Here is a 17,963-nt window from a genome sequence, read left to right as displayed (position 1 = left end):
AGATATGGCTGCAGTTGAGGTGGCACTTTCTGGACGCTGTGTTGTATAGACCGGCGAGAAACTGCTAAAAAAAAGCACCCCTCACACTCACCGTAGACGACACAGACCTCACCGTAAGGACGTAAGCTGAGGTATTAGCTTGTTTGACTGTGATACAACGTCGCTTAGCTTAGCTTTAGCTTGACACATTCCTGAAGGCAAAATGATCAGCTGTTATTAGCCGAACCGGGGTCTTTGCTAAATGAACGTCTGTCAGCCTGAAAAGCGACTTTGCTTCGGAAGATTAAAGTGGATTTTGAAGTTAACGAAGTCCCCGTGGTGTAGAGTTTACAGTTCAGCTTGAAAGACGCTGAACCCCCCCGGTCCTCTTCGGCCCTGCTTTGTTTTGGTTTGTAGTCCTCCTCGAGATGTCATCCTGGCTGGGTGGAATCAGCTCCGGCCTCGGTCAGTCTCTGGGCCAGGTCGGCGGGAGCCTGTCGTCTTTCACCGGGCAGATATCAAACTTCACCAAAGACATGCTGCTGGAAGGAGTGGAAGAAGTAGGAGGTAAGTTTGTGGTCCTCTTTTTGTTTGTATCCCTTTGTTAGGAAACCACATCATCAGACTCAATGTTTTCAGTTAAACAGCTGTAGGAAAGAGTGTTTTGTACACATATGCATGAGCTGGTTGATAGTTCCAGTGTATCAACCTTAAATTCAGGGTGCCTTTAGGTTCCGAGGTCCTGACATGTCAACAATTTCATTCTTTAGTAAGATTGTAAACATATATTTGTTGTCTTGGGAAGCAACAGAGAAAAACATTGAGAAGTTGAAGATTTCTTTAACTGAAAAATATCTAAAAGATTTATTGCTTACGTCATCAAAAAGTACCCAGTAACTGGAAAACAACCAACAAGGTTTGGCCGACTTACTGTAAGTGATGTGAGAAACCAGTAGACGCGTGTGTGTATTGGCTTGTTGGTGTTTCAGTGTATTAGCAAAGCCCTGAAATATAAATATCTTGGTCTTAAGGAACACTGTGACACACTCAGCTGTCATAATCAAAAGCAAACGTCAGCTCACACGAGAGAAACATAAACATATTGTAATAATTAGATGGTGCTAGAAACAAATGCACGTATACACTCAGTTGGCAGTTTACCAGGTACGACCAGCAAGAACTAATCCATAAATCAATAAGACGTCTCTGCAACACAACAATATCACAGCCTTCCAATAAGTTCAATGTTCTGTTTTTGTTGAAACTGTTTTTAGGTGCGAGTGGTTATATCCAGAGGTGTTGTTAATAGGATGGACAAAAGTCCATCCTATTTCTATCAATGAGTGTAGACTAAATATCAGAAACACCTCTCAGTAAAACACAACGCAACTCAACAGCTCCACAAACTACATTCTCCAAAATGGCCGTTAAGTTAAATCAACACTTCTTTGAAACAGTTTCAACAAAAATAACTTTCTTGAACCCGGTGCAGCACTCCTTTATTTTTATACATTGTCTTATGTTTTCAAGGTAATCGTGTTCTCATGTGGAAAAGTGGATACATGTAAACAAAACTCCCCAGAACTTTCTGTCGCTGCTCTGTTGACACTGAATGAGAGTTGGACTACTTGAAAGACAATAGAGAGCTGCAGCGATGACGATTGTCAACGCAGGAAGCCAACAGGATTGTTCCGTTGGATTCCATCCTGACAAGAAGCTCTGTGGCGATCAACGTCAACGTTCTTCAGTCTCATTCAGACACTTGTTTGCAACCGCCTTCTTTAAAAAGCTTCAAAACTCTTGAGAGGAGTATTTACTGACGTATTTTATATCGTAGAACAAGACGTTAAAACCTCTGAAGCTTGTGTTAACCACCGATCTTATTTCAGGCATCAAACCAAAAACCCATAGACTTCGAGACAAGGGAACCGGAAGTGCAAAAATGCTGACTCATTTTCTGGTTTTAGGACTCATTCCTGCAGAACTCCATGACGCTTGTGTATAATTTAAAGTGTGTGGTGCGTTTTAAATACTCTGCCTTTCCACATCACTACTGCACTGCATTTCGGTGTCAGTCTTCAATGTACCGTGCAGATGTGTAGAAAGAGACCGCTACTAGTTCACAGTTAATTCCACTTCTGTGCTTCAAGCTAACTGAATAAACAGGATTGTAAATAGTTCTTTGTTAAACACAGAGGAGAGTCCGGCTAATACCAAGTCTGTGACACCTCACCGTGGTCTAACTCTTTCCAGTCAGGATCACATTATGGAATATTATGGATAATTATGGCGTTTCTATCAAAGAAGGTCTCCATCTCAGTTGGCCAGTTAAACCCCAAAGTACCATCACTCTGAAGCGAACGGACAACGAGTGATAAAGTATTGACTCGACGAGAACTTTGACCGCAGACCTCCAACTCACAGCTCTACTCAAACACCAGGAGTATGAATTCTTATCACTGAGTTCGGAGCACAACGGTGACGCTCTGTGCATGTCGGGCCTTCTGTCGTTTAAGTTCATTTTATCAAAAAGAAAATGACCTTTGTAGGCGTCAGTTTAGTTTGTGTAGTAGTGGTACGTGTTTGCTGATTTTCTTCCAGCTGTTGAGGTCACATGACTCCGATATGATCTGCAGAAAGGTTTGGCCTGCTCAGCGTGTTTGTTTGTCATCTGAGCCGGATAGAGCAGATCTGTGTGTGAGACCAAGATGGAGAAGAGAAGTCAGCAGTTAGTATCTCTTGAATGTGCTTGCAAGATAAACATGAAGATAAGTTCTCATTTTGAAAATCATGTTATCAGGAAACTGATAAAAAATCTCCTGTTTCTCTTTCTGTGTACATGAGACAAACACGAAGCTATGTTTGTGGGTTATACTTTAACTGTGAACTGACTCGTGTATATTTTGATATTTTTCATGTAACTGCAGATGCTGCCACAGAACTGCAGGTGTCCAATACCAAGTTGGTCGACATCGAGGCTGCATTTGCCTCTCAGAAATCTGAGGTGAGATTCTTTTGTGCGTTTATTCAGAGTCGAGGAGTAAAACTATAAAACCTCTCTCACCGTAGACGTGTAGACTTGTCGTAGCAGGAAAAGCACAGCTATAACTGCTGTACTTCACCATAACCTCTGACCCCTTCATGTAAAGTGGACAAGAAAAATGTTAATGTCCTGCGTATTTATTTATTTTTGTGACCGACTCACCCGCTTCTCTCTCTCTCTCTCTTTGTTGCAGTATGACAGATTAAGAAAGCTCCACGCAGAGCTCGAGGAGAAGCTGGAGGCCTCAGAGATCCAGATTAAAGGACAGTCCGCCGAGTACAGAACCCTCCTGCAACAGAGAGATGTGTGTACAGTTGTGTTTATAATAAAGCATCTACATAGGATTGTGTTAAACATATATCCTCATAAACTAAATGACAGACACATGATCCATTGTGTCAAATTGTGTTATTAAATGTGAGCATGCCCCTCATATATATATATATATATATATATACATATATATATACATATACATACATACATACACACACATATATACAACATACTGTAGCGCCAGACATCATGCACACACATGGCGAATACAATTTTTATTTGATGAAATGCTTAATTGCTCTTATTAAACACATATTTTGTATGAGTGTATATGGGGAGATGAATATCAGATTTCCATTTTCCCCGATTTGTTTCCAAAGGCATTTGCCCACATTTAGTTTTTCAAATCCTCATGTAAAACCTACATTCATTAAATGATCTGAATCATAAAAAGTCTGTCAGAAATCAGCCAAAGTCTAATAAGAAAATTTAAAAAAGGCAAAAAAAGAAAATGCTTTTAAAAGACTTTTGGTTTTGACAAAAAACAGACCAGTATCACTTTTGGTACTGTAACATACAGCTCAGCCTTGTCAAGACAGAACATGGATGTGGAGCTCGTGGTATTAAAGAGTTTAATGTTTGTTTGTGTCTTCCAGGTGGAGATCAGTCACCTGAAAGCTCAGCAGAGTGGACTCCAGGAGGAATTCCACAATCTGCAGCACTCGGCTCAGTCTGCCTCCGTCGGTCCGGCCATGCTGCCCGTCACCACTTCTTCCTCGACCACTACCTCCTCTTCTGTTTCCTCCTACATGTCTCGGCCCTCAGCCTCCCACCAGGGATTCCACGGCGACGAAATGGACCTCAGCGACGTGATCTGGTCGCAGCAGGAGATCAACCGGCTGTCGACAGAAGTCGTGCGTCTGGAGGCAGAGGCGGCACACTGGAGGCGAATGTCTCAGGTAATGATGATGATGATGATGATGATAGAGCAGGACAGATGGTTTCTGGTACAGGGAATAACTGGTTCATCCAGTGAAAGGAATAGTTCCACATTCCCATAGTAGATAATCCCTTTTTACACTTTTATAGATTCACAATTTTATATGGATTTGCTCGGATTAAACAAACAATATATCATGTTTCATTTATGCCCTGAAATCATGGCTTTCAACAAATGCTTTTGTTTTATTTCAGCAGTTTTTGGTACCACATACACAAAGGTGTGCTACATTGAACAATGTGCCAGATACTAAAAAGAAGATTTGATTTGAGTTCATTTGTTTTCATCGTAATTGTTTTGATTTGTTAAACACATTTCTGGCACACCAAAAAACAAATGATATTTAAAGAAATGCTAATGCACAGCCATGCAGTTTCCATAAAAATATATACATCAGTAAATAAACTAAACTTTATTCTGTGTTTGTTTCTGAGGAGATCTGATTTATTATCTTTATTTCAGGCATCAACAGCAGGAGCAGCTGGTAATGGCGACCAGGGAGAAGTTCTCAAACTTCAAAGAACTGTTACGGTGAGTTTTTCATTTCTGCTAGAATATTTTATGGGAATCTACATCTTAAAACTGTTATAATGAATATTTTATATCTTGACATGGTTTAAATGACAAAGTGAAAGTGGTTGTTCGTATTACCCAACTCTGAAGTTCTGCAGAATTTAATCATTTGTAACAACACCTTGCACAGAGCGTCGTGACACTGAGACTCTAACCTTGATGTTCTTGCTGCTTTGGACCAGGAGCTGCGGGAGGAGATGAGCCGTGAGGTGGATGAACACCAGCATGAACTGGCAGCTCTGCAGGACGCTCAGCGGCAGAAGATGGCCGACATCACACGGCGACATCGAGAGGACTTGGCAGAGTACGAGGAGCGGATAGAGGAGCTGGAGGAACAGATGCATAGTGGTTAGCCTAACTTTGGTATTGTTGTAACTTGTGGAAGCGATAGCAAATCAGAGATGTTCCCGAGGAAATTATGGTTTAACACCAGAAATTCTTGGCACCTTTGCCGAATGCAGTACGGTAGTTGTGACAAATCTCTTCAACTCGGTGTTTCTACTCGACACACAACACACCAAATGAACTCCCTCCTCTGAATCCTTCTCTCCAGGTGGTGGTCCTGTCACTTCCCCGTCGGATGCCTCCAAACTGCCTGAACTCCAGAAAGCCATAAGCTCCCTGCAGGAAGCGGCAGATCAGCGGGAGAAGCAGCTGGCCGAGCTTTCTGCCAATCTGGAGGAGGCGCGGACGAAGCAGGCGTCGCTGCAGCTGGAGAAGGACGAGGTCCAGGAAGAAAACACTGGGCTGCTGCAGAACTACACGCGGCTGCAGGCCTCCGTCACCGAGCTTCAGACACGAGTACAAGAGCAGGAGGGGAAGTCTCTGCAAAAAGCCCAGCTGGACCACGAGATCCAAGTGTTGAGAAAAAACCTTGCAGGTATATCGTTATTCATGCTGAATACAGCTAATTAATGCTGTTAAATTAAATATTGAGCTCAGACTTGGAAAAATAATCACCAGATTTGTTTTCTCATTGCCCTCTCAGGGCTTCCGTATACATTGGCTGTTTTCCTTCATTATTAACCTTCATATTAACTAAAGTTTCTGCTCTTCAGCTGCAGAAAAAGAAATAGAAGGACTGAAAAGCATGGCTGGGGTTAGTGTGATTATAAATCATTACCCAAACATCATGTTGAATATTTATAATGTATGTAGTTTAATGACCTCTCTAACTCTTTTTTTAACGTCAGGCTGAACCAAAGGAAGAAGTTGAGCACGCAGATATCTTGGAACTGAACACCATTATTGGGACGTTGAGACAAGAGAAGGAAGTCCTAGAACAAGAAAAGGTTTGTTTATCTGGTGCGATCTGAATATTTTAACCACAGGCTGCTTACATTATTTAGTATATCTTTATTGATACATGTATTGTAAGTGTCTGTGTGTAACGTGTGACATAGATAGCAGCAACATAGAACCTGGTGGTGCATTCACACTTCCATGTGTTAAGGTGTCAGTGAGACAGAAACGGTCAGAACTCAGATGGAGTAACTGAGGTCTATTGGATTATATAAACAATCCTGAAGTGTTGTTTTTGTTTTTATGTGTCTTTTCACAGCTCAGTCTCCAAGAAAGACTAGAAATGTCAGAGGAACAAATAGTTAGCAACAATGAAGCTGAGTCTGGTGACACGGAGTCACTGGAGGATCTGAAGGCAGCGCTGGAGAGGAGAGAAAAGGCTCTGAGAAACACCGAGGAGGAACGAGACACCCTGGTGTCTGAGCTGGAGGAACTAGACCAGCAGAACCAGGAAGCAACACAGGTCTGAGTGACCGCGTGGCCAGCTTTCCTTGTTATCATATAATAATAATAATGCTAAAGTGTATTTTGTAGACCTCATCAAAATCAGCCAACGTGCTTTACAAAGGGCCGGCTTAAAGCAACAGTGTGTAGCATTTAGAGGGATCTACTGGCACACATGGAATATACTATTAATAGCTATGTTTTCTTTCGTGTTTAATATACTGAAAATAAGAATTTATATATACATAAGGAGCGGGTCCTCTTCACGGAGCCGGCCGCCATGTTTCTTCAGTAAAACAGAACGGTCAAACCTAACACTGACTCCGCTGTAGTGTGTTGTTTGTGGTAATATTAAACTGTGAAGTACACAATGCACTAATTACTTATTTAACCAACTGTGTTTTAATCATCTTCAGATATTGTGAGGGTGTCATGCTGAGCAATAAACAAAGCTAAGATATGGATATGTATAACATTTCAAAAGGAAAACATGGAGAAACGCTAGACAACAATAAAAACAAAACAATGAGAATAAATTTGTACCGTTTACTGATTTTTGTTTTTCTACTTTTTCTGTCTCTAGCACATGATCTCAGTGAAGGAGCAGCTCTCTGGACAGCTGAGGGAGGCTGAGGCGGAGCTTACTGGACTGACTGCAGAGCTGAACACAACCAAAGACCAGAAGAGGGCACTGGAGCAAGAGCTGGAGACCCAAAAAGAGAAAGTGAGCCAGAGCGCTTTCACCCTCAACGACCTGCATATGGGCAAACAGGAGCTGGAACGGACAGTGAAGGAGTTGAAAGACAAACTGGGACATGCACAGAAGCAGAGCAGGGAGGCACGAGGGGAAATCACAGAGCTGAAGAAGACTTTTCAGGAGCGAGAGGAGCAATTATCTGTTGCCAAAGCAGAGCTGGATCAGGCAGGGGATAGAGGAACTGAGGCGCAGGGATCTGAAGAGAAGGAGAGGGAGTTGTCAGAGCTCAGGAGAGAATTGGATGAGATGAGGAGCTCCCAGGAGAAGGTGCTGTCTGAGGACTATGAGTTGAAGATGGAGAACAGGAGGTTGAAGGGGGAGAGTGAGCAGGCTGTGGGTGAAGCTGAGGAACTAACCAAGCAGATACAGGAAAGCCAGGCGGCTGTGAACAGGACAGTACGGGAGAAGGACACTCGTATCGAAGCTCTGAAGCTGGAGAAAAGTCAACTGGAGGGTGAACTGGAGCAGGCTGAGAGGACGCTAACAGAACAGGGAAAACAGTTCCAGCAGACCCTCGAGGAGTTGACCCGAGCCCGCTCCATGGACGCCTCCGCTTTACAGATGGAGCACGAGCGAGCCGTCAAACTCAACCAGGAGAAAGACATGGAGATAGGTCAGCTGAAGAGAGACGCGGAGCAGCTGGCGTCCGACCACAGAGACACCAACGAGATGCTTTCCATCACAGTCGCAGGGCAGAAGCAGCTGACAGATTTGCTGCAGGAGAAGGATGTCTTCATGGACACGTTGAAACAAAACGCGTCAGATTTGCAGAAGGAGATGGAGAACAGTATTTTAGTCGTGACAAAGGAAGCGGATGCTCTCAAACACACACTAGAGGAGAAGGATAAACAGTTGGGGGGTATGAAGGAGAAGAACAGTCATTTGAAAGAAGAGATCGACCGACTCAGAGATCAGACCAGCAGACCTCAACCTCTGTCTGAGCCCAGGACCTTAGACATCATCACGGAGCTGGAGACGGAGATCACCCAGCTCAAGTCCTCCAGGAACGGTCTGGAAGAGGAGGTCCAGTCTCTGAGGAGAACCATGGAGGAGCTGCAGGCCTCTCTCCTTCTGTCGCAGCAGTCCGTCCAGGCTCAGCAGACTGAGCTGGAGCAGTCTCATGCTCGCCTTCAGCAGACCACACTGAACTATGACAGACTCATCCATGCCAGAGATGGAGAGATCTCCGGCCTCCAGCAGGCTGTAGATCAGCTCAGCGGGAGTCGAGTGCGTGACTCCCCACCTGTGCAGGGAGAGGTCATCCTGCAGGAGGAGAAGACCCAGACTCTAAATCAGGAGAACGGCAACGAGAAACACGACCTGTCTAAGGTAGAAATAGACCGACTGGTGAGAGGCATCAAGGAGAAAGAGACTGAGATCAGCCTGCTGAACGAGAAGAACCTCTCACTGACCAGACAGCTGGACCAGCTGGTGGTGTCCCGTGATGAGGTGGGCAAACTGTCACAGATGATCCTGCAGAAGGATCTTGAGATCCAGGCGCTTCATGCCAGAATGTCCATGGTCGGAGGCGGTGGACACAGCCAGGATGTCATGTTCCTGCAGCAGCAGCTGCAGGCGTACGCCGTGGAGAGAGAGCAAGTGCTGGCCGTGCTCAACGAGAAGACCAGAGAGAACAGCCAGCTTCGCTCCGACTATCACCGTCTCATGGATATCATGGCAGGGAAGGAGGCGGCCCTGTTGAAGCTTCAGCAGGAGAACCAACGCCTCTCCAACATGAGCGATCCCTCAGGAAGCCAAGAGATGTTCAAGGAGACCATCCAGAACCTGTCCCGCATCATCAGGGAGAAGGACATAGAGATCGATGCTTTGACCCAGAAGTGCCAGACCCTGGTGACCGTCCTGCAGTCCTCAGCAGGGGAGTCTGGAAGCGGCTCCGGAGGCGTCAGCAGCAACCAGTTCGAGGAGCTGCTGCAGGAGAGGGACACACTGAAACAGCAGGTGAAGAAGATGGAGGAGTGGAAGCAGCAGGTGATCACCACGGTCAAGAACATGCAGCACGAGTCTGCTCAGCTGCAGGAGGAGCTGATCAAACTGCAGGGCCAGGTCTCCGCCGACAGCGACTGCAGCTCCAAGCTGTCTGTGGACTACACCGGACTGATCCACAGCTACGAGCAGAAGGAAAGGAGGCTGGGAAGTCTGAGTCAGGAACTCGCCCATGTCCAGCAGACCATCACCCAGCTCAGCACCACCAAGGAAGTCCTGCTGGGTAAGCTGGACAGCGTTGCACAGACTCCTGAAGTCGTAGCTGCTCAGGCTAGTGGAGCTTCTCTCACAGCGGATGCTCCAAGCCACCAGACGTCTCCAACGGCAAACTATGAGAAACTCCAGGAAGAAATTGTCCAATTGCGAATTCAGTTGGCTGAGAAGGAAAACATAATCAAGACCCTTCAGGAGAACAACCACCGGCTCTCCAACTCGGCATCCGCCACCGAGAGCGAGCAGAGGAGTCAGGCTGATGAGGTTCGGCTGGTCCGGGGGAGGCTGGAGGCCCTGCAGAGGTCCGTGAGGGAGAAAGACCTGCTCATCAAAAGCAAAGGCGACCAGCTGAGTCACGTCAGCGAGTCACTACGGAACCGCGAGAATGACAACGAGGTGCTGAAGCAGGCCGTGACCAACCTGAAAGAGCGCGCTCTCATTCTGGAGATGGACGGGAGGACGCTGAAGGAGGAGAACGAGCTGGTAGCGTCACGCTCTCGAGAGAAAGAGTCCGAGTTCAGAGCGCTGCAGGAAACCAACATGCAGGTTTCCCTCCTGCTGAGAGAGAAGGAGTTTAAACTGAGTGCTGTGAGCGAGAAGTCTGCAACAGTGGAGAGGATGCTCAAAGACAAAGAGCAGGTCAGTGGGCAGCTAAGACTTCTGAATCATGGCTTTTATTCCTCTTTAATGTAATTGTTGCTGTTGAAAGACATTCTGATACTTTCAGTTGGGAGAGGATTTTTCAATGAAATACATTTTTTTATAATTTACCTGTCTTGTATATTTCTCAACCAGTGTTACTTTAATTCTTGATGAAAACGTAGTTTTTCTCACATGCCTCCACATGTTAAAGAACAATCGGAGCGGCGGAAAGTCTTGATGAATTGAAAGCCACATTAACAGCAAAACTAATATATTCCTCAAATGCAAGATACCAACTTTTTAGTGTTATTGGTTGTATTAGAACACATGCTTCCTGTTGAAAATAAAAATGTATGCACTGAAGTCATTTTAGAGAGGAAACAGGCTTTTTCTTTTCTCTTTTATTCTTCAAATCTGTCTCATTTCTGATTCACTCTTCCGTCGATGTGATGCAGGGTAAGTCTGGTGAGCTGAATCAACTCCTGAATGAGCTGAAGTCCATGCAGGAGAAAGCTTTTGCGTTCCAGCAGGAGAGGGATCAGGTGATGATGGCACTCAAGCAAAAACAAATGGCGACCACTGCAGTACAAACTGAGGTAGGACGGGTACTAGTCAGTCCCCAGCCTTTCATTTGAAGTGTTTGTCTGTGTTTGCTCACTGCTGGGTTTTCTGCACAAGTATTGGAACAATATTGATGATTACAATACATATAATAGATATTTCATACTGTTAAACTTCCTTAACTGTAGAAACATGCTGTTAAATACGTCGAAACGGTTACAGTTGAGGATCCAGAGTTACTGTGGTATGTTCTCGTAGCTCTACGCGTGTAACGATGTTTCTGTTTCCTCCACAGCTTCAGCATATGAGGGACAAAGAACAGCGTCTCAACTTGGAGCTGGAAAGGTTACGTAATCACCTCTTGGAGATTGAGGACTCGTACACGAGAGAAGCCCTCGCTGCAGAGGACAGGGAGACCGAGCTACGCAGGAGGGTGGCACTGCTGGACAACAAACTGGCCACATCCTCGAGTGCGGTGGAGAATGCCAGGTCAGCATGAACTAAAACTGCAGCGCTTTAGACAAAAACAAATACTATGATCAGGGATATCACTGCTCATTTTCACCAGGGTTTAGGTATTGAACAGGAAAAGCATGCCACATCAAATTGAGAATAGGTGTCGGCAAAGGAATAAAGGGTGCAAATTGAACAAAAAAGAATGATCTGAAATGTATTTCAGCTTTGTAGATTTTGACCACTAGTGGGAAATCATCTCTGCTCAACTGGGAAGTTGTGTGATAGAGGAAGATCTTTTTTCTCTCTCTTAGGTTTTCTTTTGCCTCCAACTTAGCTCAACCTTTGACCAAGTCGACCATAATATTCATCAGTGATTTAGTTCTGCATTGGTTTTGTTCTTACCTCTCAACTAGGGTTTGCTTTGGTGTCCCACTCTCTAGTGGGGTCCCTCAAGGCTTTATCTTAGGTCCCCGATCGATTTACAGTTATATGCTCCAGCTGGGGCATATCAAGTCAAAATTGAATTCCTATGTTGGATACCATATAGCTGCATGCCCTGATATAGACGTGTAGTTTCGGCTCACCTGGCCCTCTGCCTCCAGCCAACAGGCCAGCATGCAGGTGGAGTCTCTGCAGGAGCAGCTGACTGGAGTGGTGAAGCAGAGGGACGAGGCTCTCATCCGTCTCAGGACCTCCCAGGAGCAGGTCAACCAGTACGCAGTGTCGCTCTCCAACCTGCAGATGGTGCTAGAGCAGTTTCAGCAAGGCAAGTCATCTGCTTCTACTTGAAGACTCAGGTCGTAGTAGTATCTACCCTGGTGGTACTGATAAGGCAGTTTATGCCTGCAGTTGTGCAATAAAACATCCATATTATACCTGTAGTAATTGTCTCTTCTTCCCCCATCAGAAGAGAAAGCCATGTACTCACAAGAGCTTGATAGGCACAAGAAGGAGAAGGACGAGTGGAAAAGAAAAGCAGTGAGGCTGGAGGACCAAGCATCCTCCCTTCAGGTAAACCAGCAATCAATAACTGATCAGAATATCCATTCACTTTATTTATATACGACATGTGGCACCAACAACAAGGCCACAGAGCGAACACATATGACATATTTCTTGATGCCGGTTACATTGACATGAAAGCTTTATTAACCGAGGGTGTTGCGCTCTCTGTCAGATTAACCTCGATGAAGCCAACGCTGCTCTGGAATCAGCGGCTCGCCTCACGGATCAGCTCGATCTAAAGGAGGAGCAACTGGACGAGCTGAAAAAACAAGGTGAGCCGCAGCAGAGCGCCGTCACCTGCCGACTTCTAACTCGTCTTCTGAGGGAATGATGAGAATGTCAAATTATAAATGAAGGTATCTTCACAAGGTTGCAATAAAAAAAAAAAGAAGCCTTTTAAACCATCAAAGACCATTAATGTTTATTTAAGATGTTGTGGAATGCAACCGCCATCCTCTGCTGTCTTTTTCTAGCCCAGGCAGCATTCAGACATCAACTTCTTTTTTTAAATTTCTCCCAGGCTCATGTTTTTTGTGTGTGTGTGTGTGTATGTATATATGTGTGTGTGTGTGTGTGTGTGTGTGTGTATATGTATGTATATATATATATATATATATATATATATATCCTTTATAGTTTTGAATAACGGAGCACGTGGAACTCTGGTCGCCCCCTGGGTGAGGTTCTCCTGTGCACACTCGGCAGATTTCACTCTTATCTCGCCAGCAAATTCTCAGACGGCTTCTTTTTTTCACCCCTCTCTGGCTGTTCAGACATTGTATTCGTTCAGACCTGATATGAAGCCAGATATTTACTTTACCAATCAGTCACCGATGGAAAAATGTACATTGGGTCTATTAATAGTTGGTTAGCGTGAGAATGTCTCACCAATGAGAGGATGGCATTGGTATGCGCATACATCTCAAGCCACAGCACAAAGAATCTGATATTTTTGATTAATAAATACCCGACGATGAAACACAGAACAAAACTTATTGCTGTTCTGAAAGTATTTCCAGATTCTTCAAAGACTCTTCAAACCATCTGGATGAAAATAACATTCTGTCCGCTGCACAGGATTTTAGCATATTGTATTATCATTGTTTGTATTGGTTTATACTGACGTTACTTTCTATTATTTCATATTTCCATTTGAAGTGGAGCGTTCATAGTTTGCTTGTGTTTTACATTAAGAGCAAAGTTATTTCCACAACTTGAAACAGGTTAAAGTTCTTCTTTATCATATTTGTTATATTAGCATCCAGATGGCTCAGAAGTCTTTGATGCTTCTTAGATACCTTCAGGGCTTTTTCTGATTGATTGAAGATTGTCGGGTATTTCTTTTTCGTGTGATCGCCTGCGTAGCTTTGTGACATGAAAGGCACACACTGGGGTTATGTGCAACAGGGACTTTTAAATTATTAAAATGTGTGTGTGTGTGTGTGTGTTACAGTGGAAATTAGACAGGACATGTTGGAGGAGGCGCAGAAGAAAGTGATGATCCTTCTAAACAGCACAGAGGGGAAGATAGACAAGTAAGTTTGGTCCTGTCTGGGTTAAATATTACATTTTGTATTCATCTAAATGAGATTATGATAAGAAACACATATGGTTTTCATTATTACTCTCCCACAGTTGCAAGGGATTGTAGAAAGTAATTGTACAACTATACAATTAAGAAGTGTTTGAATTCCTGCTGAAATGCATTGTCTCAAAACTGACAAGAGAGCTGTTTTAGCTCAACACGAGTTAGAGATGCAGGGTTTTAACAGGGCAGCTACAATGATGTCTGTTTCCAGAGTGCTGATGCGTAACCTGTTCGTGGGATACTTCCACACACCTAAAACCAAGCGGGCCGACGTGCTGAGGCTCATGGGAAGTGTTCTGGGACTGAGCAGAGAAGATGTTGATAAGGTGAGAGAGTCCTTGACTCATATTCAAGGAATGTTTGACTATGTTGAAGCGTTTACTTCAGCAATCACGTTTCTAGGAGAGACTTTGTATTAATACAACATTAATACAGCAGTTTCACTTAAAAGTGAATCACAACTGGAGATCTTACTTTAATTTTCGAAGAAGAGCTTCATCGTCTGTGTACGAATTACAGATACTTTAGTTTGTTTTGAGAAAGAGAGCAGCATGGAGATGCCCGGAGGAGAAGGACTAACAGTTAACGTGACCAGTATGTCCGGTATTTAGACGCTGTCACTGTTGTCCTTGAGAGAGTCGGTCCTAAAACTCGCTATTCAACTGTGACTTTTAACTCCAGCAGCTCTTGGAAATCCTCTCTGTGCTCAGCCCAGAAAAATAAAGCATTTCCTTACACAGATCTTCTGGCAGGAGTCCTGTGGGACTCCGTCCAACGATTCCAAAGTATATTACGCAATACTCCTACAGTAAAACAGACAGGGGGGGGGGGCAAATGCTAGCTAAACTAGTGATTGGGTCCACGAAAAAAATTTTTTACAGAAAGTGATGGCAGGTGGAAAGAAAGCCGAGAACAATTAAAACCAAAATAATCTGACCGCTTCTTTGAAATAGGAAAAAAATAACTTTTCCAAAATAGAACTGTAAAAGACTGTAACATCAACTGTACCTGCACTCTTCATCCGATGTTTAATAACTTATTTCACGTACTTGATCATAAAATGTTAGGTTTCTGTGATGATTTGAAGCCATTGTTCCTTGTAAGAGTCCAACAGTATTTGTCTGCACTTCCACACCGCCCATCTGCAGATGTTGGGGGAGGACGGACGGCACGGTGTTACTGGATGGATGTCGAACTGGCTGGGAGGCAAAGGAGCACAGAGCATCCCAAACACTCCCCCGAGGCCCACCAGTGGCCAAGGGCTGAACTCGGTAAGAAACCCCACATTGAGTTCCTTTCACACAGACTCACACAGTTTATGTTTTTTACAGTGTGCTGTAGAGGCAGAGCGCAACTTGTCAACCCTGAAAACCACGCCCACAGGAAGGGAAAACAATCACCACCACGATATACAACCAAGGGCTGAAACGCCAACAAAATGCCTTTCGCTAGAGTAACAAAAGCCAAAGGATTATGTCAGCGCCCTTTGTCGACCTTTGCTCGCTCCAGACCTTTGAATCCGCAATCAGGCAAATGTCTACCCGGGGTGCAGTTGACGACTAAAATGATGCCGGGAAAAGTTAGCTGTTAGCGAGCTAATGTTAGCTATGTGTTAGCAAGCTACTGTAGTTAGCTACGGCACTTGCAAACATAATACTACGAAGCGTTCTGATTCATTCACATTCCACTATAACACGTTGCATACTGTCGTAATGCTTAAACCGGACTAAGAGGAATATGTTGAGCCTAAAACTGACATCTGGTCAACGTGTGTCTAGATCCCACAGGTTTCCTATTCTTCCTGCGTCTTTTTGAGTGTGTCCTCTGTTTTTAGGGTCACTTGAATAGTTTCCCCCTCCGTCTCTGTATCCTAGTCTCCCATAACCAGAACTATCACCTTTAATTCAGTGCTAAAGAAAGGTCTGCCTCCACACATTATTATTCTGTGATAGGGAAAAAACACTCCTTTCAAACAATCACGATCATCTCGGGTGGCGCTAAGCACAGGATGGAGAGAATTGGAAGATAGACAGCAGAAGGGGAGGAGAATGACGGCTGGAATAAGCGGCCATTCAAAGACTTTTAGTCTACATCGGGCGAGTCAGACTAACTACACCCCAACGGTAGACCATGCAGGAGAGTGTGCATGTAATAGTTCTAACTCTGCTCTGTGTGGTGTAACGGGCAACGACTACACTTCCCAGGACTGTCTTTCAGCAAGTTATCACAAGGCACCAGACATGGCATCAGCGTAACCTCCCTGCAATCACAGAGCAGCAAAGCAGTCACTGACTCTCAAGCTCACTCTTCCCCATGTTTAGGGTGTAAAGCAGACGTTCCGTGCTAAAATACATCAGTAATTCAGCAGTAATGCACGCTGTTATCGTGTCCTTTTTGTTGTTGCAGTCCTTCTCGGCGATGTTTGTGAAGTTCCTGGAGATCGAGTCGACCCCTTCGCTGCCCGCAGCAAAGCTTCCAGCCCATGACATCAAGGCTCTGGGTGTTCCGCCTCCGAGACGAACCAACAGTGCTGCTTCCAGCGGCGCTGCAGGTAAACCACCTGTCAGACGGGAGGCGTCGTTCTCCCCCTTGCGTCCCCAAACACATGGAACCTTATTTAAAGTTGACGCCTCTCTCTTCACAGGAGCTGCGGCGCTCGGCATGCGACTCGGCGAGTCCAACCCTTTCCTGGCCGCTCGCTCTGCCGCGGTTCCCCTGCTGGCCGGTTCCAGCTCCGGCGGCTCATTAGGTCACCTGCTGATGAAGCCCATCTCCGATGCCCTGCCCACCTTCACACCTGTGCCGGTCTCCGCTGAGGCCAGTGCCGGAGCTGTGCTCAAGGACTTGTTGAAGCAGTGATCGGCCCCATGAAGAGTGCCACACAGCCATATTAATTCATTCAATATGAGGTTTACACTACACAGACTGAGATACTTATTGCTGCTCTTTTTTAAGATATCTTGCAAAAATAAATATCAGAAGTCATTCCTTTTTTTTGGTGAGGGGACGGAGACTAAATTTATTTTATGCGATCACTGTTCTATGCAACAGAGTTTCCCTTTACACATCAGTCTCAACACCATTGTTACGTTTTGATGCACAAGCTGAAGACGATCAAGAAGTGACGCCACATGCAAAAAGGTCGCAGGATGAGAACATTTTCAGCAACATCGTGGATTTTCATAGAACGCGTCTTATGAGTTACGGCTTACATTTCGATTTTTCTTCATCGCACTAGTTCTGAACACAAATGACCTTGTTAACTCGCTGTGTGCAGTTCAATCCATGCGGGTTGAGTCTAATCATCTCATGTCCTTCAGTTTTCATCCTTTGACTTGCAGGACAACTATTATTTTCTTGCCTTCTGGGTCTTTTTTTCTTCTTTTTTTTCAACGATGCAGTTTGTTTCTGATCCAGGACTTGTCTAAAAACTCTGGCAGCAGTAGTCTGTGTAGAGATTTATGTGGTTCAGTACATCTGTTCAAACCATAAAGACATTTTTTGCGAAATCTTGTCTTTTCCAGACGGCAAGACTGTGATATGCAACAAGCGTAGTAATTATGGCTGTAACTACGGACTGTGGTTGATCAGTGGCTTGAGGCTGCTCATATGTTAAAGTACACTACTATTATATAGTTATATGTATGTGAATGGGTGGTGTTGTTTCCTATTTATCGGCACTATGGAAGATTTTGAAGTTAAGTGCCTGCATTTTTGCTAATTAGATAGTTGTATAATCAGGATTGTAAATGGTTAATATAAATATATATATTTACAGAATGTAAAAACTGCACATTTAAGAAGTTTTACCTGACCAGAGCTGGCCAGCGCATAACTGAGCTGCTGTACATTTTTGTACAGAAGTCAGTCAGCCGCTGCAGAGTATTACAGGGTTTCTCCAGGTGTATTGTTAGTGTAAAAACTGTAAATCCTCGCTGTAAAATACATTTTGGAGATGTAAAATCTGAAACTAGGACGTCTCAAAAGGGAGTTGGGTTACCTTGAACTTGGATGATCTTTACTCGATGTAAGTACCTGTGATTTAATTGGAATTTAAAATCAAATAAAGATACTGCTGTGCTGGCCCTTTACTGCTGTGCGTTTCTTTCTCTCGCTAACG

At 44.4% G+C, this 17,963-nt stretch overlaps 1 protein-coding gene across 3 annotated transcripts; it reads left to right on the top strand.

Moving 5' to 3' along the window:
- The first annotated feature begins 6 nt into the window (after window positions 1–6).
- Window positions 7–17,913, top strand: trip11 (thyroid hormone receptor interactor 11). Of its 3 annotated transcripts, XM_079286515.1 has the most exons (22): window positions 7–131; window positions 397–546; window positions 2,907–2,983; window positions 3,216–3,326; window positions 3,955–4,257; window positions 4,761–4,829; window positions 5,054–5,219; window positions 5,425–5,751; window positions 5,930–5,970; window positions 6,065–6,163; window positions 6,433–6,636; window positions 7,201–10,230; window positions 10,689–10,829; window positions 11,090–11,283; window positions 11,853–12,016; window positions 12,158–12,261; window positions 12,428–12,527; window positions 13,709–13,790; window positions 14,055–14,169; window positions 14,992–15,114; window positions 16,250–16,394; window positions 16,488–17,913. In XM_079286515.1, exons 2-22 carry the CDS (start codon window positions 408–410, stop codon window positions 16,700–16,702), a joined length of 5,949 nt encoding a protein of 1,982 aa, XP_079142641.1. In that variant the 5' UTR covers window positions 7–131; window positions 397–407; the 3' UTR covers window positions 16,703–17,913. The 3 variants fall into 3 exon arrangements, with proteins under 3 accessions (XP_079142641.1, XP_079142640.1, XP_079142642.1); XM_079286514.1 differs by having other exon boundaries at window positions 16,250–17,913; XM_079286516.1 differs by lacking the exons at window positions 7–131; window positions 397–546; window positions 2,907–2,983; ... (1 more) ...; window positions 3,955–4,257; window positions 4,761–4,829 and having other exon boundaries at window positions 5,096–5,175; window positions 16,250–17,913.
- Window positions 17,914–17,963: the final 50 nt, after the last annotated feature.

Source organism: Melanostigma gelatinosum (genome assembly GCF_949748355.1).
Source record: "Melanostigma gelatinosum genome assembly, chromosome: 16".
Taxonomy (NCBI): Eukaryota; Metazoa; Chordata; class Actinopteri; order Perciformes; family Zoarcidae; genus Melanostigma; species Melanostigma gelatinosum.
The sequence above is the reverse complement of the archived record's forward strand: the minus strand, read 5'-3'. Positions and strand labels throughout refer to the sequence as shown.